This window comes from Megascapheus bottae, chromosome 26 (assembly GCF_031878675.1).
Source record: "Megascapheus bottae isolate mThoBot1 chromosome 26, mThoBot2.hap1, whole genome shotgun sequence".
Lineage (NCBI taxonomy): Eukaryota > Metazoa > Chordata > Mammalia > Rodentia > Geomyidae > Megascapheus > Megascapheus bottae.
The window spans coordinates 663,455-686,657 of record NC_143534.1 but is presented as its reverse complement, the minus strand read 5'-3'; the positions used below and the strand labels follow the sequence as shown (position 1 = coordinate 686,657).

At 50.1% G+C, this 23,203-nt stretch overlaps 1 protein-coding gene across 4 annotated transcripts in view; it reads left to right on the top strand.

The window, feature by feature from the left end:
- Ttc13 (tetratricopeptide repeat domain 13) overlaps positions 1 to 23,203 on the top strand; it is a 49,504-nt gene that overhangs the window by 13,709 nt on the left and 12,592 nt on the right. For 3 of the 4 annotated variants that reach the window (XM_090318721.1, XM_090318720.1, XM_090318723.1), the window contains 10 exons: positions 237 to 307; positions 9,020 to 9,136; positions 9,905 to 10,015; positions 14,916 to 14,998; positions 16,632 to 16,773; positions 16,985 to 17,159; positions 19,476 to 19,632; positions 20,849 to 20,979; positions 21,828 to 21,960; positions 22,553 to 22,645. In XM_090318721.1, the coding sequence (XP_090174847.1) occupies positions 237 to 307; positions 9,020 to 9,136; positions 9,905 to 10,015; positions 14,916 to 14,998; positions 16,632 to 16,773; positions 16,985 to 17,159; positions 19,476 to 19,632; positions 20,849 to 20,979; positions 21,828 to 21,960; positions 22,553 to 22,645 (1,213 nt within the window). The remainder of the gene's footprint in view (positions 1 to 236; positions 308 to 9,019; positions 9,137 to 9,904; positions 10,016 to 14,915; positions 14,999 to 16,631; positions 16,774 to 16,984; positions 17,160 to 19,475; positions 19,633 to 20,848; positions 20,980 to 21,827; positions 21,961 to 22,552; positions 22,646 to 23,203) is intronic. The other variant, XM_090318722.1, reaches the window with a different exon arrangement.

Here is a 23,203-nt window from a genome sequence, read left to right as displayed (position 1 = left end):
TGGTCTTTGGGGTGACATCTCAGGAAGAGCTCAGTGTGTGCGGTAGGCAGAGGGTCACAGCTGCCAGCAGTGCTGAACTGTGTGAGGGAACTTGATGACATCTCTTTTCCTTCACTGGCTCCCAGGTTCTCCTTAGCTGCTGCATCCAATTCTTGGAGCTGTCACAAAGGTTAGTTAGCAATTCTCGTCTAGACCTCTCCTTCCTCCCTCTAATATTTTTGTGTTTTGTTGCACAGCCGTTGCTTATGTGTTGATTGGCAGTGGTCTCTATGATGAAGCAATACGACATTTTTCAACAATGCTTCAGGTAATGTTTTTCCTCAATATATAATTGTCACAAAAACATGGACTTGCACCCATCTGAAGTTACTGCATTAGGATTTATGAGTTGGAAAGGAGCCTGGGACAGCTGGGGTGCGAGGTCCCATGGGACGGCTTTGTTCTAAGAGAAGGGACGTGGTCTCTGGAGGCCAAGCAGATGGTCCCTGCCCCCAGGCAGTAGATGAGACTGTCCTCCAAGTCGCTTTGGCTATGGAGCCCCTGTGAGGCGTGGTGAACTCTGGAGTTACTGAGTTCCATCTCCTTCCTGCACAGGATTTACAGGTTGACTGTCCTCATGAGTCTGCTCCTTTCTGAACATGTAACTGGAATTCCTCGGGGACAGGATCAGCCCCTGGATTGGTGGCTGTGTTGAAATCCACTTAAGAGAGAAGGAAAGCAAGTGCTTTATTCTGTTTCCTCCCTGGGAAGCAGCAAATGTTTCTCATTTTTCCTGTTTAGCCCCTGCGTTACCTTGTTACAGTATACTAAAATAAATCCTTGCTAACCATTAGAAAGTGGGCGAGGGGGATAAATGAAAGCCTGGTATGGTGCTGAGGCTCTGTACTCCCAGGAGGAGCGAGACTGAAGCGGGAGAATGGTAAGTTCCAGGCCAGCCTGTCTGTCCAAAAACAAACAAACAAAAAGCACAGCCGGAAAAGGATGCACGAATGGAAGGAAGGGGAAGGAAACCTGCCAGGGTGCCTGTGCCAGGGGTGAAGGGAGCTGTGGCAGCCTGCTGTTGAGGACCTTCTGTGCATGTCCTGACAGGCGTGTCTGCTGGAGCTGTCTACTCCTTGCCCGTGGTGGTGTGTCTGTCCAGTGTACTACTGTCATACAGACATGGCATTTTTCTCTTTTTTGGTAGTACTTCAAACTCAGGGCCTCACACTCTTGCTCAGTTGAGTCATGCCGCCAGTCCAGCATTTTGTTTATTAATTGTAGATGATGTCTGTCAGATTTTCCTGTCTAGGCTGGCTTTGAATCTTGAGTCTCCAGGGAGCACCTGTCTTTTTTTTTTTTTTTTAAATGGGTCATGGGGCTTGAACTCTGGCCACTGTGGCTGCCACTCTACCCCTGAGTCTGGGCGCTGTCCCTGAGCTCTTCAGCTCAAGGCTACCATCCTGCCCTTGAGCCAACCCCCACTTCCTATTTTCTAGAGGTTAATTGGAGATGAGCGTCTCAGGTCTTTTTGTGCCCGGGCTGGCTTTGAACCTTGGTCCGTAGATCACAACTCCTGAGCAGCCAGGATGACAGGCGTGAGCCACTGCTCCCAGCTACACCTGTCTTTTAGAAGGAGTCAAGTTGGAACCCACTATGCTTTCTGAAATATTAATTACCCTAGTATGGGGGTGATGATAGCTCCTTCCCAGAATTCCCCTTTCAGCTTACGTGCACACTAGTGCACGAACAGGGCCATCTCAGCACACACAAAAGACCCAGAAGCCCAGTAGACCTGATTTAAAGGTTTCAATCTGGAAAGCTTGGTTCTGCCTTTAAAAAAAAAAAAAAAAAGGACTGTACTGGCAATCCTGTTTTTTCAACACATTGGTATTTCAGCCTTCACGTTGAGGTCCTTGGATCAGATCGCCGTGGGGGAGGGGGTCATAGCAAATAGCAGCCCTGGATTCCTGATCTTGCCTCAGTGCTAATTACAGGCTTACACTGCCAGGCCTAGCTAGGATAATTTTACTAAATTTTTTCTTTAACAATGATAAATTTCCAAGATGGTGAATAAAATGGTAACACATCACATCTACATTCTTACCAAAATTAACTGATACCTTGCTCCTACAAATGTGTCAAACCTGGGCCCTGTGCTATGCTGCTCCTGAAGCAGTTTACAGCCTGCCTTTGTATTTCCAATGTGGCCAAGGGCTGCTTTGGTATCTCAGCGCTGTGCCATGCTTTTGTGCCAGATAGAGCTGTGAACTTGGTCCCCTTGTCCACTGCATTCCTAAACTCTGTCAGTTCTTCTTCCTGTACAGAGATAGCATTGTGTTGATTGATTCAGAGGACACAGGGTCGTCACCAGTCCCTGAACAGTGAGTTGATCCCCTGGGAAACTTCCCTCAGATCAATTTGGGCCCCAGCGGGCAGAGGTCATTTCAAGGTTAATTGAAAAGGAAAAGCAGGAGGTCCTTTGTTTCATGCTTTTGTGGTGCAGCTGGAGAGCTTTCCCACTGCTGCTTTTCTTGTGGACTCTCTTGGGACTTTGTCGCTACCTAGGCAGTGCAGTTAGAGTGATCAAGCTTTTGGACAATCCAGGGAGGCCTGAGCTGGGGACAAGCTTTCCAGACTTTTCAGTGGTTCACAGCTATCTCATCACAGCTAGGAGGCTCCCCAGAGCCACTGCACTTGGGCCCATCTGTTTCCCAGCATCTGGCCTTGCTCCGTGGCCACACTACAGTTTCTAGCTGTGTCTGCTGCTTGCCTGCCTCCCCTTTGAATGGGCCTGTGTGCTTTCGTCTTCCTTGCAGTTTCCCCTGCTGCCTGGGTGTGGTCAGTGTATGCTGCCGGAGAGTGCCAGCTGTGGTCAAGGCTTTGAGAGACAGTTCCAGTGAGTGGGAGGCCTGCCTCAATGGGGCCATGTGCGTGAGGGCGTGCCTGTGGAGCTCAGGGTGCCCTGCTAACCTCCTCCCTGCTCTCCCGCACCCCACACCTTGCTCCACATCCCTTCTGACTCACCATCAACCAACTCCACAGTGGGTCACTCTATCCCACTCACACCCAACTCAGCACCATGCTGCATGGGTGACATCCACAGCTGTTCCCAGCCCACCCCTCACACCTGCACACACGGTAGGGGTGCACATACATAGCTGTTTCCTGGTTCATCCTGCCACACTTCAGGTGTCACCTGTTGGTGACACACGGTTGCATGGTGGCTGCATGTCACATGTGGTGTTATGATGTCACTGCAGCCCTGAAGCCCCTATGGGTTTCGGCTTGGACCTCCTTTCCCTCCATCAGTACGTGGCACACATGGAGAACTGCTTGGAGACTGAGCTGAGTGGGTGGGTATGATGTGGTGGCAGGCAGGCGGGCACCTGGCTGTAACTGACAGCCTTCTTTCCCTGACTAGAGGCAGCTGTACCCAGCTCTGGTGAGCCACATCTTTTCTGCTGTGGAAGAGCAACAAAATGTGGGTTTTTCATGGTTGCCTTTTTCAGGGTTCCAGAAGTTGGAATGGTAGTTTCTCATGTTATCCAGCCTGAGGTCTGAGTCTGTTTGCCAGTCGTCATGAGTTGTCTTCATTCTGCTTAAGTAGTCCTTAAAGGATGTAGAGACAGCTGGCACGGTGGCTCGTGCCCGTCTTCCTAGCTACTCAGGAGGCTGAGATCTGAGGATCACCGTGTGAAGCCAGTCCAGGCAGGAAAGTCTCCAGTAAAGTACGTCAAGAGAGCCGGAGGCGGCGCTGTGGCTCTAATGGGAGAGCACTAGCCTTTACCACAGAGAGGCTCAGGGACAGTGCCCAGGTCCTGAGTTCAAGCCCCAGGACTAAAGAAAACAATGCAAATATATGGAATCCTCTGTTACTTTTTCTGTGTACTTACTTGTCTTTGATGTTTCTCTATCACCTCTCAGATTTGAAATTGAGCAATAGTTTTATCTCTCAAGGGCGCAGCCCAGCACAGCTCCTGATAAAACTTGACTCAGTATGAAGTTTTACTAGCATCTCATAGCAAATGGCTCAGGAAAGAGACAGAAGTGGCAGATAGGGTTGACTGTATGTGTCTCATTCTCTCCTTAGGAAGAGGGGTAGCGTGCAGGAAGGGGCTCAGTGGCCAGGGAGGACGGCATGGAGGTGTTGTTTGTCAGGTGTTTCCCAAATTGGACCAGTTGTGGGAGAGAGTGGGGCAGGCCGTGGCAGAGTCTGACGTCAAGTTCTCACCTGTCCAGTGGGCGGTGCAGCACACCAGTTTCTGCTCCTCTGGCGACGCTTGAAGGGCTCCTGCCACGACAGCGTCTTCCAAGGGTGTGTGGAACACGCAAGCCCTTCACTGCCCTCTGTGACCCCAGCCTCTGCCTCTCCAGCCGGAGAGTGGTGCTGGTGTGCCCGAGTTGTGAAGAGCTGCGTCCCAAGGAAGAGCTCTGCAAGACCTGGCCAGTGCTCCAGGTGCCCAGGGCCTTCCCTGCTCTCTCTCGATTATTCTCTCAGTGCAGAACTTATCGCCTCACATGAAGAGGGGCTTTGCAGTGACAGACTTCCGGTTGGGGACTGACTTAAGGGTCGCACTAACAGAAGTGCAGCTGTCGTTTGTAGTGTATGGTTTTGATGTGGTTCTGTTTTGGTCTGACTAGGCAGAGCCTGATCTGGTGAGTGCCGTTTATGGCCGAGGGATGGCCTATGGGAAGAGGGGACCATGTGTGAGTATGCAGGGCTGTGCCTGCCGCTGGGCCTCCCTGCCCTGACACAGCCTGGTCCTCCCGTTCACTGAGCTCCAGTGGGACACCACAGGGAGAGGAGACCCCGGCTCCTGGGCCGAGGGCCAGCAGGTAGTGGACAGGCTTACACCCAGAGCTTCGGATGTCAGTTGGGCAAACTGGACCTAGACCAAGAAAAGCCTATGGCCGGGAATGTGGCCTAGTGGTAGAGTGCTTGCCTAGCATGCACAAAGCCCTGGGTTCGATTCCTCGGTACCACGTGCTCAGAAAAAGCTGGAAATGGAGCTGTGGCTCAAGTGGCAGAATGCTAGCCTTTAGCAAAAAGTGTCTGAGGACAGTGCCCAGGTCCTGGGCTCCAGTGCTTGTGAGGACCCCATGACTTCCAGAGTGTGGGTGTAGGTTTACGGTTAGGGTTCACGCAGCCAGCCCCACCCCAGGGCCTGGGCTCCGGGCACTGGCGCTGACGGGGGCTGGTTATGCAGTGTTCTGTTACCATGCTGCTGCCTGGGGTGCTGCTGTGGGTACCATTCATTTGTTAGAGGGTAGAGAGTTGAACAAGCTATAGCGTGACTACTACCACAACTTAGCAAACCTGGAAGACTTTTATACAAAAACAAAATTCATATTTTCTTCTGAATAGTTATATCTTCATTAAATTTTTAGTATTTTCTAAAGGTCTTTTCCAGTGGCATGGTGACTTAGGCCTGTAATCCTAGCTACTCAGGAGGCTGAGATCTAAGGATCAAGGTTCAAAGCCAGCCTGGGCACAAAAGAACCTGAGACTCTCACCACCAATTAACCTCTAGAAAAGGGGAAGTGGGGCTTGGCTCAAGGGTAGGGCGGTAGCCTTGAGCTAAAGAGCTCAGGGACAGTGCGCAGGACGAGATTAAGCCCCATGACCCACCAAAAAAAAAAAAAAAAAGGTCTTTTCCATCAAGTTTAAGTAGCTGTCTGCCTTACACTAAGCTAATACCTGTTCAAGGACATTAAGAATGCTGAACTTGCTCTCTTTCAACTGAGCCAAGTAATTGCCTTGGAACCACACCACCCACAGGTGTTTGAGCAGTGAGCAGAAGGGAGTGTGGGTTTTTTTTCCCCTCTCTCATTATTGGATCTGTAATTTAGATATTGCTCATGTTATTTTCTTTTATTCTGTCAGTTGTAAGTTTTAATGCTTTCATAAACCTGTTGTGTTTCCATACTTAGATACCTGGGGTCTTTAAGCATTGTTGTAATTATTAGAAGACCATAAACTGAGTGAAGTTTCTGATCTGACATATGCTAGTGTACTTTCTAGTATAAGATACATAGTTATGGAGCCAGGGCACTGGTAGCTTTTGACTGGAATCTGTGCTACTCAGATCTCAGTACGCTGAGATCTGAAGATTGCAGTTCAAAGCCAGCCCAGGCAAGAATAATTAACTACCGAAAACTGGAAGTGATAGCTCAGGGACTATGCCCAGGCCCTGAGTTCAAGCCCCATGATTAACCCCCCAAAAGAAAAACATAGGGGCCGGGAGCATGGACTAGTGGTAGTGTGCTTGCTTAGTATGCATGAAGCCCTGGGTTCAATTCCTTGGAACCACATACACAGAAAAAGCCAGAAGAGGGCCCGGGAGTTTGGCCTAGCGGTTTAAAGTGCTTGCCTAGCATGCACAAGGACCCGGGTTCGATTCCTCGGTATCCCACATGCACAACCAAGCCGGAAGTGGCAGAGACGAGACACAACCAAGCCGGAAAAGTGGCAGAGACGATACTGCAACAAGCGACAGAGAGCGGAGGCGAGCAAGCGGAGCCCAACCGAGTGGTGGCCGGAGCGAGCGGGGCCGGAGCGAGCAGGGCCGGAGCGTGCGGGGGCGAGCCGAGCCAGAGCCAGCGAGGCCGGAGCGAGCGGGGCCAGAGCGAGAGGGGGCCGGAGCGAGCGGGTCTGGAGCGAGCGGGGCCGGAGCGAGCAGGGTCGGAGCGAGCGGGGCCAGAAAGAGAGAGAGAAGGGGGCCAAAAAAAAAAAAAAAAGAAAAAGCCAGAAGTGGCGCTGTGGCTCAGGTGGCAGAGCACTAGCATCCAAGGACAGTGCCCAGGCCCTGAGTTCAAGCCCCAGGACTGGCAAAAAAAAAAATAAAAAAAAACATAGTTATGATGTGTAATACATCTACAAATAATCATTAATTATATCACACATTTCCTGTACACGACATGCTTTAACAATGCTATATGTGACACTTTAATCAAAATGAAATGTACAGCCCTTGCAAATCTTCATTGCACTAGAGTGTGTGTGTATGTGTGTGTGCGCGCGTGCCTGTTCTTATGAGACTGTAGCTAGGGCTTACAGGAAATGCATGTGTGTGTGTGTGTGTGTGTGCGCGCACACCCACTCTCAGTTCTTAGGAGCTACACCTGGGAAGTAGATGCACAGAATAGGTAAGGGGATTGTAACCAGATCTTGAAGATGGAGTGAGAGGGAGCGGCGGGGAAGTGGGGAGGGAAGGCGTCAGCAGTCACGCTCACCACTCATCGTTTTTTGTGGTTGTTGTCGTTCCTGCAGTGGTGGGTTTAGCGCGGGGCTGGAACTTACCAGGCAGGCTAGTGCTCTCTCTTAAGCCACACTGCCAGTCTGTCCAGGCAGATGCATAGAGCGGGAAAGGGGGCTAGCAGGCAGGAAAGGAACTGTGCCTTGAGTTGGAGTAGGGTTTCCGTAGCACCTGCTGAGCTGCTCCGCAGAGACTTCTGGCAGGATGAGTATGTGGGCGGGGCGTCTGCCAGGATGAGGATGTGTGTGTGGGGGGGGGGTTTCTAGAGTGAGGGCGTGGGGAGGGGGGTCTTCTAGGGTGAGGGCGTGGGGACCTCTTCCAGGATGAGGGCATGGGGCATGGGATTGGGTCCGCTAAATCCACCCTCAGACCACGTGAGGAGGGTTCCAGTGCCCTAAACCAGTGTGCCCTTTTTACTGTGCTATCTGGGTTCGTGAATGAGCTGCATCTGAATGAGACAGCTTTTAATCATCTGGTAGAGTGTAGTTTCTTGGTTATGATAAAAAAACCAAAACCTTAGTTTTTTTTTCTGTCATCTTAGAAAAAATCCTAACAAGCAAAGGAGCACGAGGTGTTTAGAAATGGCAGAACTGGCTGTGTTTCATTGTGAACGTGGGTTTCCAGTCTCTGAGTGACATGTTTCCTGTGCCGTGTCTGTGTCTTGCTGTGGTTTGGTGGCTGCCGTCCCTTCTCACCTGTCCTAGGCTGGTGGGCACTGTGGTGCCCGCCGCTGCTACAGGTGGGCCTGGCTCCTCCCCCGTTGATTGCTCGGGCGCGCTTAGATAAGATTTATCTGACCGCCTTTTAAACTTGCACATCTAATGCAAAGCTTATTGCTTATTCAAAGATGACTTTGGTAATGAGAACAGTAATCCTGTTTATCTCTATGAAAAGCACACCTGAGCAGTAGCGTTCCTGACTCGTGATTCCCACAACTCACAGTAATACACTGCATGAGTATCTCAGGTTACCTTGTGAGTCATCTTTACTTTTTTATTTTCTCCAGTGGGTTAAAATGAAGCTGGTTAGCTATTCATTCGCATGCATATTAATTACGTGGCAAGATTGGATGGTTGTGTGTGTGGTCTGTTGTGTGTTTTCCCCTGAGCGGCAGCCTGTCCCGGGCAGCTGGGTTCCAGAGCCCTCACTGACTACTGTGGTGTGCCCTCTGATGCTGGGTGGCATGACCATGGGGTAGAAGCCCTCCATAGGACGGTGCACGGGCTAGTGGTGTGAAGACCCATTTTGCATTTTCTGTCTTTTCCACTTTCTTTGGGGTTCTGAGTGTTCATCTGTCGGACCTCGTTTCCCTGAGCACCAGTGACTGACTACTGGTCTGGTTCACAGCGTTGCTCACAGCATGCAGGGTCTTCTTGGCCTGACTTAGGGGCAGACTGAGCACCTGGCATCTTAGCAGTTGTCATTTGTCTCTTGTTGCCACTGAGGCTAGAACTGGAAATCATGAAGTACTCTTTCTTTCCATAGTTTGTCTGTCCTAATGGCTCAGATTATCTTCTGATATCTTTGAGTAAATTTGGACATCTTTATGCGTATATGCCAAATTTTAACTTTAAAAAGGGTCTCATTTCGAGAAAAGCACTGTCGGTTCTATGCAGTACGTGGCACTGGCAAGACTACAGCTCTGCACCTGGTTGGCCTGCCTGCTTGCATTGTAGTTCTGTGAGCGGCACGTGGTGGAGTGGAGTTGAAAAGTCAGAAGCATCCGCAGTGTTAGGGCTGGTCATTGGCGTGTTTCCTCATTACGTGTTTTGGATTTCTAGATTCTGTCTCCTCTGGGACGAATTAATGAAGCAGTGAATGATCTCACTAAAGCTATTCAGCTCCAGCCCTCGGCCCGGCTCTACCGGCACCGGGGGACCCTGTACTTCATATCTGAGGTGACTCGCTTTGTCTCAGCTGTCCCTTTCTTCCTTGACCTTAGAAGTATTGGCTTTGGGATAGACTTGGGTTTGCGCTAGTTAGTAAAGTATGTGTGTTACAAGACACTTGTGGAAGTTTTCTTTAGCTGAAATTAAATCCAGTAGAGAATGTTAAGTGTCAAAAGACTGTTTTCTGTCAGCAGTATTAGATTCTAAGTTGGCATGAAGAGTGGATGAAGCTGGGTTCACGGCTTGCACTTCAGCTGCTCTGCAGATGCCAGTGTGGAGGCACAGTGTTTTGTGCTATCAGCCTGGTCGTTGAACCTGGAGATGTCTGGATTTCTCAGCCAGGGAACGGTGACCTGTGCCGGCATGGCCTCCAGCCTGAACCTGGCAAAAGTGTCTGTAATTCCCATGGCTCTCAAAAGATTGCTACAATTGCATTTGTGGATTTTCATATACTTTCTGCCAAAAAACTATATGAAAGGAATTTCAAAAATCACACGTCGTGGGCGTGTCCATGATCTGGCTATTTCAGTGATACCCAGTATGATGATGTTTTCTCTGGGCAGATGGTGCCTTTGGTAGAGTTGGGAGTAGTAGTCTTTCTCTGGTTGAGACAAAAGACTTGAATAAGTCTTTGTGGAAACCAGTTGCTGATAAGTACCGGGAGCATCCAGCTCCTATTTACCAGGCTGTGGGATGACTCCGTTAGAGGCAAAAAGGGCACAGGAGACATTGGGGTTTTTCGTCTAACAGATGTGCTGGGTCTCCCTTGTCTTGTAGGACTATGCGACGGCCCATGAGGACTTCCAGCAGTCCCTGGAGCTGAACAGGAACCAGCCCACGGCCATGCTGTACAAAGGCCTCACTTTCTTCCACCGAGGACTTCTGAAGGTGACAGCTGGTGGCCTGGCACTGCAGTCGAGGCCCTGCTGGGGCGGGCTGGGAAGAACGCTGACAGCGACAGCTCATGGTCTGACCAGCCTCCTTTAGAAAGTAGGATTTGTTGAGCTCCAACTGCCTGCCAGGTCCTTGGTGGGGGCAGGCACAGAAGGAGAATGAATGTTAGTAAGAGGGCAAGATCAGATTCCTCTTAAAAAAGATGTAATTGCAAAGCTCCAAGGGTAAGTGGAGAGGTGGGGCAGGTGTGCACACAGCAGTGGTTGTGGGAGGAGATGGGAATGTGAGTGGGGGCCTGGGCTGGATGCAGGCTGGCCCTCGACCTGGAGTGCAGTATGAGCACGGAGGTTCAGAGGAGCCTGTCCAATCTGTGCCTTGAGAGGTTGGTTCTAAGGCCGTGATGGCCTAGACGCTCACTCAGAGAAACTGGTATGGTCTCCAGCTGGGGCTGGGGAGACTTGAGCGAGTGCCCGAGGGTCTTTGGGTCAGGGTCCAGTTGAGACTGCTGGGATGTCAGAGGCTTGAGGATTGCAGGCTGGTGTCAGGGAGCAGGCCTGTGTGGACTGGTGGTTCTCCATCGTTGCGTTTCCAGTTAAACCCTGCTGTGTCACAGGCTGTGGGAGTGCCACTTCCTTACCAGGCCTTCTCCGTGCTGCTGAGGGCAACACACAGCTGTTGTCTGAGCATGGGGCAAATCGAGCCACTCGATGAAAGACAGTTGGCCTGAGCTGAGCACAGCGGGGAGCGAGTCCTCTGGGAATGGAGGCGGGCCTCCAAAGGCCTTGATCCAAGTCTGGAGGCTGAAAAGGCTTGAGCAACACAGGGCAGCGAGCATGCCAGGCCATAGCTGAAAGTAGTTCCATGGACTTCAGGGGTCTGCCACGCAGTCAGCCAGCTGTAGTCGCAGCTTCCACAGCCTGTGTCTGGCAAGCGCAGACCAGAAATGTTTGTCTTCTAAGATATGTCTGGCTAGGAACCACTGGCTCATACCTTTAATCCTAGCTACTCAGGAGACCTCAGACCTCAGGGTCATGGTTCAGATACCAAAAACCCAAGAGGCTCACCTCCAAATAACAAGCAAAAAGCTGGGCTCAGAGTGTGGCTCAAGTGGTAGAGAGCAAACCAAGTCAACAGCAGGCCCTGATTTCAAACCCTTTGGGGTTTGATTCCCGGCCCATTAAAAAAAAAAAAAAATGACCCTGGCGGGGGGGATCCTCAGATCTCAGCCTCCCGAGTAGCTAGAATAACAGGCGTGAATCGTTGTACCTGGCTGGTCTAGGTTTTATGGATTCCAAAAATCTCACTTTCCACTAAAAGCCACACTGAGAAGTACTTTGCAAATTCAGTTTTATGTACCTCCATGTAAGTAGTCAAAAAAAAAAAAAAAAAAAAAGCCAGGCAGGCCTGTGACTAGTGCTGGGGTGTGCAAGGCAGATTTCCAGCTTAGTGTGGGAAGCTGCTGGAGGACTTTACAGGTTTATTCTGCTTGTTCCCTCTGTTCTTGCCATCTTCTCAGGAAAGCTATGCTCAACGCCTGCCCGATGAAGGAGAAAAACATTACTTTTTTAAAATGTTTGGTTATGAGTATTTATAAACATGCAAACAAATGATACAACTTTTTGCTACTATAAAGTTGGGTTTAGGAACAGGGGCTCTTTCTTTGATTGTTTGGAATTAAGTTTTAGAGAAGAGGTCTAACAGACCAACTACAAATTGCACAGACTTGAGTTGTGGTTTGGTTTATTCTGTGTGTGTGCAATGAGCCCAGTGCTTTTATTTTTGAGCTCAATAGCCCTCAGTGAGCCAGGGTTGGTTCCCAGCCGCTCAGTCTTCTCTCCTTCCTTCTGCTGGGAGTCCACTCGTGGGAACGCATTCTGCGTGCTTGCACGCTTGCTGCCTCCTTTTCCTCACAGGCCCCCACAAGAAGCAGAGGTAGCAGACAGGCAAACCAAGTGTGAGCCAGCTAAGCTACTTCTGTCAGTTGTTAACCAAAGAATGAAGTGTCAGTGCCCCACATCTGTGAACTGTCCCTGGGCCCTCAAACCAATCTACTCATGCCAACAGCAACTAGAAATTAATTAAATGGTAATTGCTTACTTGTGAATACCTGTAATTGAAGCACACTGACTGGGCATCCATGTCAGTGCACGCCGCGGGCGTCTGGGGCTTGTGTGAGGAAACACCCCTGTTGAATTGCGTGTTGCCCCTTGTGGAAGGTGATTTGAATCACCAGCCTTTGCCTCGAGTCGCCTGTCTTCTCCCGTGTCGGAGCAGCTGCTGCCGCCGCCCCTGACCATCAGGACCATGCAGACGAATTTCCTCCCGCTCCTGTCGCGTCTCGGGACTGTTTCATTTGACATGGTCTCTGTGTCCCGACTTCTTGAAATCTTGATTCTGCTGTGTCCCTCTTTGGCAGAATGAGGTAGAGAGCTGTGCTGTGCTTAGACAGGAACTCTGAAACCAAAGGCTCTAAAAGCTGAAGAGAATCAAACTTTGAAGAACTGTGGCGTCCACGTTTGCTGTAAGTGGAGTGGGCAGCAGGTGCCCTGGGGCATCTCCCCTAGATGTCCACAGACAGCCAAGCTTCACACGCCCCAGCCGGCTCACCCCCCTCCCACTGCTGTGCTTTACGCAGTGTGCTCTTCAGCCTAGACGCTGCCCACCCTTCCTCTCCCACACCCCACTACCAGCCACCAGAGGCTCTCGTGGTTTGCCTTTTAAATGTCCCTGGCATTTGACCTTTCTTTTCTCTTCTCAGATACTCTCGGTGTGAGCGCCTGAACGGCCATGGTAATGCCCCGCTGGGCCCTTCTCTCCCTTCCCCTGTGGTAGTTGCTCTTCTCCCAGGACTGCATCTCCAGAGGCAGTGCTACTCTCTGCCTGCCTTCCTGGGCCAGATGCCAGCCGCTTTCTCTTCTGCCTTCCCCTGCTGCTCCTGTGTACACCCAGTCCCCCCATTCTCCAGCTGTAAGCCACAGGCAGCCCTTGTATGTGAGACGTCCTCCTTCCTGGCCGCTTCTAGTTTTCATCTCCAGCCCACTCCTCCCTACTGCCTCCAGTCTCCAGCCCCACGCAGCGCACACTTGCTCCTGTCCCCAGGTGCAGTTAGTGTCCCTTCCGTGGATTACCAGAGACTTACTGCTAGCTCCGTGGTAGTTCTTTAAAGTTTTACTCTAATAACCCAGTTACGTCATTGGCTTCCTAACTGGGATGCCTTCTTAGAGATAATGAATACTTACTCATCTCTTTGTCCCTTGTATTTCATCATGTCCCTGCACATGGTAGGTGCTTAATATATGTTGGTTGAATAAGAAAAGAGTTGTAAACCGCCCACAGTCCATGGCAGGACGCCAGATCCCAGAGGAGCCCAACATTTGTTAAGTACTAAAGTGTGTTCATTCCCAACTTCGTGTCAAGCAACAAGTCCTTGCTCCCATCCTTATCTCTTCTTACCCCACCTTCTCCCAAGAATGCCAATGCTCAAAGGTGAGGCTTTTTCAGAGGATGCGAGACGGTGCTGGGTCTCAAAGCTGTCATAACCTACAAATCACTTTTGTTGAGTGCCAACCATGTGCCAGCCCGCGACATCTTCAGTACTCTTCCACCAGCAGTCCAGTTGGGCGTGAAACTGTCACCAAGACCGAAGCATGGCTCTGGCTACCATTTAACCTTTAGGACAACATCTTTTCCTGTAGAAAATGTGACTGTGTCTGTAATTGTGTATTATAGTAATAAGAAGTCCGTGGCAGCACTGAGCGGCTATTAGGGTGTTTCTCCTTGACCAGAAGAAGTACCCTCTAGAGTAGTTCTCACAGAGGCAGGCGGGCAGGCAGGCAGGCAGATAGAAGCAGGTGCTCCCCGTTCACGCAACAGCACCATGTCAGACCCCAGCTCTGTAGTGGGCACAGCCAGGGCCGCTATCCCAGGCCCAGAGTTTCTGTGTTCTCTGTTTTTCTTTCTTTTGCTCTTAGGTCAAGTGGTGAGCTCTGGCAGCCAGTTTAGGAGCCTCTTTTGTGTCTTGTTGACTCGATTTTTTAAGTACTGCTAGTTAGGGTCATTTTCATTTTTTTGGATTTATATGTGCTCCTCTTTTTTTTTTCTTTCTTTTTTTCCATGTATTTTTTTTATTTTTTATTTTTATTGGAATTGTAATGATAGAAGGGTTACAAAGGTTACAACACTACCCCTGGGCCTGGACGTTATCCCTGTGGTCTTCAGGTCCAGGCCACCACCCTACCCTTGAGCCAAGCCCCAATTCCCATTTTCTAGAGGTTAACTGGAGAAAAAGTGTTTCAGGTCCTTTTGTGCCCAGGCTGGCTTTGAACCTTGATCCTCAGATCTCAGCCTCCTGAGTAGCTAGGATGACAGGTGTGAGCCACTGCGCCCAGGCCAGGGTCATTTTTTTTTTTTAATGGGCCGGGAATCAAACCCGGGCCTCCCACGTGACATGTGGTACCGAGGAATTGAACTCGGGTCTTTGTGCATGCTAGGCAAGCACTCTACCACTAGGCAAATTCCTGGCCCCTCAGTGTCATTTTTAATTATCTCACACAGTCATCATATCACTGTGGTTCATCAGTCCTTTAAGAATTAGGAAATTAGAAAGTGGCATTAATATAATTAACCTAATATCATTAAGCAGACTCCTAGTGAGTTAGATAAAGCTGAAGTTTTTCTCATCTGAGAAAGGAGAGACGTCAAGCTGTCGTGCAGTAATACATTTAATCACTACAGAAATCACATTCTCCTGACTCAGTTTATGACATTTTCTGTTTCTTTTTTAAAGTCTTCATATTTAAAAGAAATTCTGCCAGAGGCCAGGTATAATATCTACTTAATATATATTTAGCCTGAAGAGTCATGGGGTGTGTTAATTTTCTGCATATTCACACAGGAAGCCATTGAAGCCTTCAAAGAAGCTCTGAAGCAGAAAGTCGATTTTATTGATGCCTATAAGAGTCTGGGGCAGGCCTACAGGTGAGTGAGCTGGGGTGGGCAGGGACTACGCGAGGTACTACCCCAGAGGAAGCTCTGTTGGCCTTGCGTGCTGTGGCATTCCTGAACTGCCGACCTCTTTGCAGAGTGGAGAACGAGTTCGGAGTGAGGAGCTTGTCCCCTGAAACAGCTGGAGTGTGCATGCAGGACTTCAGGGCCTTGGCTTTGAGCCTGGCGCCAGGGGCTGCCTAGACTGCTGCCCTTTGGGCAGTGTTGTGTACATTCCAAGCCATGGGATCGAGGGATGGGCAGGGTTGGTGGAGAAGGAGCCCGCTGGACAGGAGACTCAGTGTCCAGAACCTGGTCCCTCACTGAAGGTCAGGAAGGCGGTGGCGTGGGCGTATCCCAGGAGCACATGGTGGAGCCCAGGCTAGAGCCGTCTCCTTGCTCTCTTCCTTCCCTGGGCCGCAGAGGCCTCATGTGACACAGACACAGGAGCTGCCAGGACAGGCAGAGGCTGGCACTCTTCCTTACACTAACGTAGAGGAAGTGTGGATGTGTGCGTTGGGGATTTAATGGGTGATATTTTCCTCCTGTCTGTCAGAACTGTTGGGAATATAATCTGAAAACAGACTGATACATTGATGATTAAAATGCAGAAAGTGTATTTCTTGAATTTTGTTATTAAATAAAGTTGATACATAGAATTTTTGGAAGCCATTTTATTCCTTGTGAAGTTTTGAATATAACAGAAAATTAGTAACAACAGTTTCCATTCTGAAATACACTCTTTTTATGAAGAATTTCATATTATGTAATGACTTACTAGATGTTTGCTGAAGTAACTTCAGTGACAAAAATACAACTTCAGCCTGGTGCTGGTGGCTTATGCCTGTAATCTTAGCTACTCAGGAGCTGGGATCTGAGGATCACAGTTCAAAACCAGCCCGGGCACAAAAGTCTATGAGACCCTTTATCTCCAATTAAATACCAGAAAAACCAGAGGTGGTGCCATGACTCAAGGGGTAAGGGCAATAACCTTGAGGGATAGCACGTAGACCCAGAGTTCAAGTCTCATGACCGACCAAAAAAACAAAGAAACACAATTTTGAGTCCACAAATTTGATTCAGAATGTTAAACGTATATATGATTGTAATCTGTGCACTTTTTTTTTTTTTTTTTGCCAGTCCTGGGGTTTGAACTCGCTTTCTCAAGGCTAGCACGTCTGCTTGAGCCACAGTACCACTTCTGGCCTTTTCTGTGTATGTGGTACTGAGGGGTGGAAGCGAGAGATTTGTGCATGCTAGGAAAGTACTCTACCACTAGGCCACACTCCTGGCCCTCTGTGCACTTTTCCCCAGAGGAGCAATGTGGGGTTTTTTCCTTATACTAAAATTTACCCAGCATTTTAGCGGCTGGAGCTCCTTTTGGATTGGGGGAACAGTTTGAAAAGGCATTTGCTTTTGGACCCTCCAGCCTGGTTGGGTCAATGATAGCCCAGATTGGCATGCGATGGGTCTGAGGCCACACAGTTCCCTGTAACGTTGTCCATCAGGACAGAGGGAGAGCTGACTGCCATGGGTGTCTTCCTTACCCACAACCTCTGCCTAGGATCACGTATGCTGTGTGTTGTTCGTAGTGTCCACACCTGTCCCACTGTTGTTCAATCCCTAGAGAGCTGGGCAACTTTGAAGCAGCCACCGAGAGCTTTCAGAAGGCCCTGCTCCTCAACCAGAACCACGTGCAGACCCTGCAGCTCCGAGGGCTCCTGCTCTACCACCACGGCAGCCTTCACGAGGCACTCCAAAACTTCAAGGTGAGCCCCAAGGCGGGAGGCAGGCCCTGCAGCCTAGAGTGCTACTCCAGAGAGCTCAGCAACGCAATAGAAAAGGGGCCACAGAGGCTTTGTGCGCTGCACTGAAAGAGGCAGGCCGGCTGCCGAGCCTGTGTGCGGCTGTGAGTGCAGACATACGACGTGTCGTAGGTTATACTGCTGTTGATTGTGCTTCTGTGCTTCCGGTGCCCAGCGCTGCCTGCAGCTGGAACCATACAACGACGTGTGCCAGTACATGAAAGGACTCAGCCACGTTGCCATGGGGCAGTTCTATGAAGGGATCAAAGCGCAAACCAAAGTTATGCTGAATGATCCTCTCCCTGGCCAGAAGGCGAGCCCAGAGTATCTGAAGGTGAAATACCTCCGAGGTAAGTCTGAAGATGGCGGAATCCTGGACCTTCGCGGGCAGAGCTGCATAGGTCTGCGCTGGACCTGGGTGTTCCACGGGTCACTGCAGCCTGGCCCCAGCTGCCTCTGCTGCTGGGTGAGGGGGGCCCAGATCTTCTACCCACAGGTTCTACAATTGAAACAAGCTTTATCTACCTAAAAGGATACATTTTGAACTAAATGGGACAGTCATTTGGGAGAGTGGAGACTTACTATATCTGCAGATTGGGAGGCCTTTGCCTCTGCGAGGTGTTGACTGCTGAGTAGAGATGCAGTTGTGATCTGTCATTCCTTTGTGTGAGGAGAGTGTGCCTTAGTGAGCAAGGAAGCGAGTGTGTTAGCCTTGTGTCCGTCTGCATGAAGGTGGTTTTTTGTCCAGTAGTCGTGGCTCTCGTTATTTGCCAGCAAGATCATGGCTGTCCCAACAGAAAATAATACCAGGCTGTGGATATAATCTTAAATGTGTAGTAGTCCTATTAAAAAGTGAATGCAGGGGCCGGGAGTTTGGCCTAGTGGTAGAGTGCTTGCCTAGCATGCATGAAGACCCGGGTTCGATTCCTCGGTACCACATACACAGCAAAAAGCCAGAAGTGGTGCTGAGGCTCAAGTGGTAGAGCTCTAGCCTTGAGAAAGTCCAAGGACAGTGCTCAGGCCCTGAGCTCAAGCCCAGGACTGGCAAAAAAATAAATAAATTAAATTAAATTAACTTTAAAAAAAAAAGTGAATGCAAGCAGATCCATTTTAGCTTCATTGGTGTTTTTCTTTGTTTGCTTTTTGTTTTATTGTTTCATTTAGTTTGAAACGGGATCTCATGTGGTCCGAGGTAGCTTCAAACTGACTAAGTTTAACTTGTAATCCTCATGGGTCAACCTCTTCAATGCTAGGACTATAGGCATGTGCCTCCTGCTTGGCTAGAATTTATTTTGTTCAGTGTATACAGAATACTAGTTCAGCATATAATAAGCATAAAAGCATTAGTCATTGTTTCACATTCCTTTTTTTTTTGGCCAGTCCGTGGGCGTGAACTCGGGGCTGGCTGGGTGCTATTCCTGACCTCGGTGTGCTCAGTCAAGGTTAGCGCTCTCCCACTTGAGCCATAGCACCCTTTCCGGCTTTTTCTGAGTAGTTTAGTAGTTTTAGTACGTCTCCATTTGAATGTTAAATTTTTATTGGAGATATTGGTCTGTACTTGGGGTTCATAAAATATATAGTTGAAAAAGTAGATTCGTATATGGAACTTACCAATGCTCAAGTTAATTGGAATTCAGTAGGGTATAAAATTTGGACTTGGGCATTTTAGTCTCCTTTTAGGTGTTGGGGCTGGGCGGTGCACCGGCCTCCTGGACCATTCTGCCTCTTGCACTCCCACACCCCTCTTCCTGTGGGATTTGGGAGCCCTGTTTGGAGGGCAGGGGCTCCCGGCTGGGGGTTCTCCCATCGCCGTTTCTGCAGCCATGGCCTTGAGCATCTAGACTCTGTCTCTTAATCTACCCTCTCAGCTTGCTCTGACACTGACTTTGGGTTCCCATACTCTGGAAGTTAATAAATTGTTCATAGCAAAATGGCTAAAATTTAGTCCAAGTCCACATGGACTTAACTGTTTTGCACTTCGTCCACACCCTGGGCTCCTCTAAGACTCTCCCTGTTGACAGGTAGTAATAGTGACCGCTACTTTAGGGTCTCCTTTTAGAATGCTTGTGTTTAAATAATAGTTTGCTCCCTAGTTTTTGTATAGCAGCTAGCTAGGAAAAGTGCCCCTTACTTCTTGGCTGGCTTGGTATCTTATGCCTCTAACCTCAGCTACTTGGAAGAATGCAGTGAAGGCCAGGCCACGCAAAGCATTGTCAAGATCCCATCTGAACTGATGTGATGCTGAGTGCAGTGGCCTACATCTGTCATCCCGTCTAGGTGGGGAGTGTGAACAAAACTGGGGTCCAGGGAGCTGGGAGTTTGGCTTGGTGATAGAGTACAGCTTGGCCTAGTGGTAGAGTGCTTGCCTAGCATGCACAGAGACCCGGGTTTGATTCCTTCGTGTACCAAGGAAAAAGCTGGAAGTGGTGCTGTGGCTCAAGTGGTAGAGCGCCTGCCTTGAGAAAGCCCAAGAACAGTGCTTAGGCCCTGAGTTCAAGCCCCAAGACTGGCAAAAAACCAAACAAAACAGGGATCCAGGCTGGCCCAAATATGAATAAGAGTCCCTATTGAAAAAAGAGAAGCAAAAATGCCTGGGATGTGGCTCAGTGGAGGACTCGCCTCCCGACATGCGGGAAGCTGAGATCCAGCCCCCCTTCTGTCTGCAGAGTATTCTCGGTATCTCCATGCACACCTCGACACACCGCTCACCGAGTACAGCGTGGACCTTGACTTGCCAGGGAGCTTTAAAGACCACTGGGCCAAAACTCTGCCTTTCCTCCTGGAAGACTACGAGGAGCAGCCGGGCCTGCAGCCTCACATAAAGTAAGTGCTCCGATCGGAGGAGAGGTCTCACTAAGTGACTTGCTGTTTGTGTTCTACTCAGTTTATTTTCCGGAGTTTGTATATCTGCAACTGTTTATGTTTATGTTTGTATATAAGAAACCTTGACACTTACTTTTGTTTGTTATCTTTCCTTGCAACCATCCCTTCCCTTCTAATTCTGAATTACCTTCAAACTTCAAGTGCCTTTATGCTTACTAGCATAAGGAGATTATTTGACATTTTTTTCGACAAAATGTTTGACATTTTAAAAGTTGGAAATCACACACTGAAAAGCAGTGCTGTACAGAAAAGATCTGTTAAAGAGCACAGTTATTCAAAACCAAGGGACAGTACCTTAATATAGAGAAATCTAGAATTGACCTTTCTCTTCTCCAGAATGAACAGGAAGCAGGGATTCAGACTCTGAGGAGTGAATGGAAAGAATCCCCTGGGGTCCTGGAGGGAGCACCTTGGCCAAATGTGTGATGGGCGTGAACTCCAGTGGGCTGGGAGAAACTGGGACTTACCAAAACCACAGGAGCTCATATGCTTGACATGCTTGGTGTGTTACAATGAAGACTCAAACTCTTGTATTATTGAAGAGTTTACAAAATACTTGATCACCTTAGGTGCTTGTTCAGAGGAGTTGCCCCTGAGTACAATGCATGGTGACCCAGGTCTTCCCTTTCACCGTTCTCGCCAGCTCTCCTCTAAGCAGCCCCTTCCTCACCCCAACCCCGTAGCATGCACAGTGAATTCTTCACAGTGAAAACTCCAGCGTGTCAAGCAGGTGGGCAGTCTAATCAGTAGCTGCATGCCTGATCCCAGATCATGCACTTGTTCTCACAGCCTGAAGCTGTGTCTCCCCCCACCCCCCCCACTCCCCGCCTGTGAACACAGCCCAGGACTGGCTGGGGTCCTTGTCAATAGACCTTTGGGGCTCTTTATAGCCAGAGGCCTGAGGGTAGGGGTGAACAGACCCTGGGACTTGAGTGCTGGTTGAAAAGGACAGTGCACGCAGCGTTTTGTGGAGAGGTTGGTGAGATGAGTGGGGGCCAGTGCCTGTGGGACTACACTAGCCAGCACAGGTGGCCGTCGCACCGATTCCACCCTCCTGCCGTGTGGGAAGGATGACAGGGTCCTCACGTGGCCTTGACGGGACTGCGCCGCCAGTCGTGGGTTGAGAAGGCGCTGACTGTACACAGTGTTCTTGCAGGGATGTGCTGCACCAGAATTTTGATAGCTACAACCCTGACGTCCAGGAACTGATCTGTGTGGCTGACCGCTTGGGATCGCTCATGCAGTACGAAACACCCGGATTCCTGCCCAACAAGAGAATACACAGAGGTATCCTGCACCCTTCCTGGTCATAGGAAAGGAGGGTTTCAACTATGTCTACTTTTTTATTTCAATGCTGGCCTGTGCTATGTGAGCCCTGTCAGCGCTTTCCCCTTCAGATCTGGAATAGGGTTTTGATTTTTTCCTGGGACAGCCATGGACTGTCGTCCTCTTACTTACACTTCCTCATAGTGCAGAAGGTAGGTGCGTGCCTACCATGCCAGCTTGTTAGGTATAGTGGAGACGCCCTTACTTTCTGCTGGGGCTTGCCCAAACTGCTGTCCTCCCATCTCTGCCTCAGAGTGGCTGGGATGACAAGTGTGAGCCACTGTGGCCTTCTGCCTCGTTTGTGCCAGGTGAGCTGGTTGGAGGAGGGCTAGGCACTGAGGAGTTTGAGGGCCCTTTATTAGAGCCTGCTACGGAGCACACCCTCTGTGGTCCTGCAAAGACCTCTGCGCCCCCAGGGGAGGTTAAGGGTGAGGAGGGAGGTTCAGAGGCTAAAAGTGCAACATGTAGTTAGTACTAGATGCAGAGACAGCTCTACCAGGCTACTCGGAGGTGGCACATGCCCTTTAACTTAACAGTGGCAGGGACGGGTTCCTGACCTGGTTTAACCGTTTATTGGGGGGAGAAGGTATTTTCTCTTGAACTGCAATATTCCCTTCTCCTGACACTCCACCCTCGGAGGTTAGGTGGTTCCTTACCGTAGACATCTGAAGCAGAGCTCAGGGCCTCGCACAGCTGTCAGCTGATGGAGCCTCTGGTTGCTTCAGTAGGCACACAGATTCTGTAGCTGGTAACCGAGTGGTGGTGGTGGGGGGAGCTTGGTGACCTCCGTCTTGGCACTTTCCCCACAGCCATGGGCCTGGCAGCACTGGAAGTCATGCAGGCCGTGCAGCGCACGTGGACCAACTCCAAGGTCCGCATGAGCGGGAGGACGAGGCTGATGCAGTGGCGGGACATGTTCGACATCGCGGTGAAGTGGAGGAGGTACTGGGCAGGGTGGTCGTCCTCTTCCTATTTGGCTTTCTGGTTTCCCTCCCCAGTTGCCCACAAGCGCTCGAATCTGCATTCGTTGGCATGCACTGGTGTTTGAGAGGCCGGCGTTTCAGAGGAAGTCGACTGCAGAGCATGCCCAGCTGTGACCAGCTGGCAGCCCTGGAGGCCAGCCTTCCCCTGCTCTGCCAGCAAACCATGGCTGACTCCTGCTGGTGCTGCTGCAGCATCTGCACAGCGTACAGGCTTATGAGCTGTGGTTTTTGGTTTTGTTTTTTTTTGTTAACTTAGGGCCGTAAGCTTGCTAGGCATGTGCTCCATCGATATGCCATGTCCCTTTTCTTTCTTTCTTTCTTTTTTTTGCCAATCCTAGGGCTTGAACTTAGGGCCTGGGCACTGTCCTTGAGCTTTCTCAAGGCTAGTGCTCTGCCACTTGAGCCACAGCACCCTTTTGGATTTTTCTGTGTATGTGGTGCCAACGGATCAAACCCAGGGCTTGGTGCATGCTAGGCAAGCACTCTTTTTAAGTGCTCTGGACGGTGCTAGGCTGGGTGAGGTCTCAGACTTGACAGTCTGTGTTTTGCAGGATCGCTGACCCCGACCAGCCTGTGCTGTGGCTGGATCAGATGCCAGCGCGGAGTCTCAGTCGAGGCTTTAACAACCACATCAACCTAATCAGGTGCGGACTTTTTGTGATTCTCTTCTGTCTTCATAGGAGTGTGTCTGTGGGTGCTCTTGAATGGGAATACAGCTTAGCTCTGCACCCACAGCGCCCCCTCCTGTCCCCCTGCTGCTCTTCCTCTTGGCCTAGCTCAGACGGAGGACAGCAGACGTCCAAGAGAACCTGATGCAGGGAGGGTGAGGATGGAGTTTAGCCCACAGTGCTGGTTCTCAAACGGCCCTGAAATAACTTAGAAACTTACTAAGGAGAGCACTGTGCTTCCAGTATCCTGTGGAATCTGATGTGGTGGGTTCCCTCCCCCCAGTACACAGCTTTCCCGAGGTGGAGTGCTTCTCGGGAGAACCGTTCTGCAGCCTGGACACTGGCCTAGTGCTTGCCCTTCCCCTTTGGTGCCTGAGCCTGGGAGCCTCGGGTGACTGGCCTGTCCTTGAGCGGACACATCTACAATGCACACAGTTCCAGAAACCTGAATCAAGAACATGTTCACATGGCTGGAAGGGTGGCCTAGCGGAGTGCTCACCCAGCATGCACGAAGCCCTAGGTTCAATTCCTCGG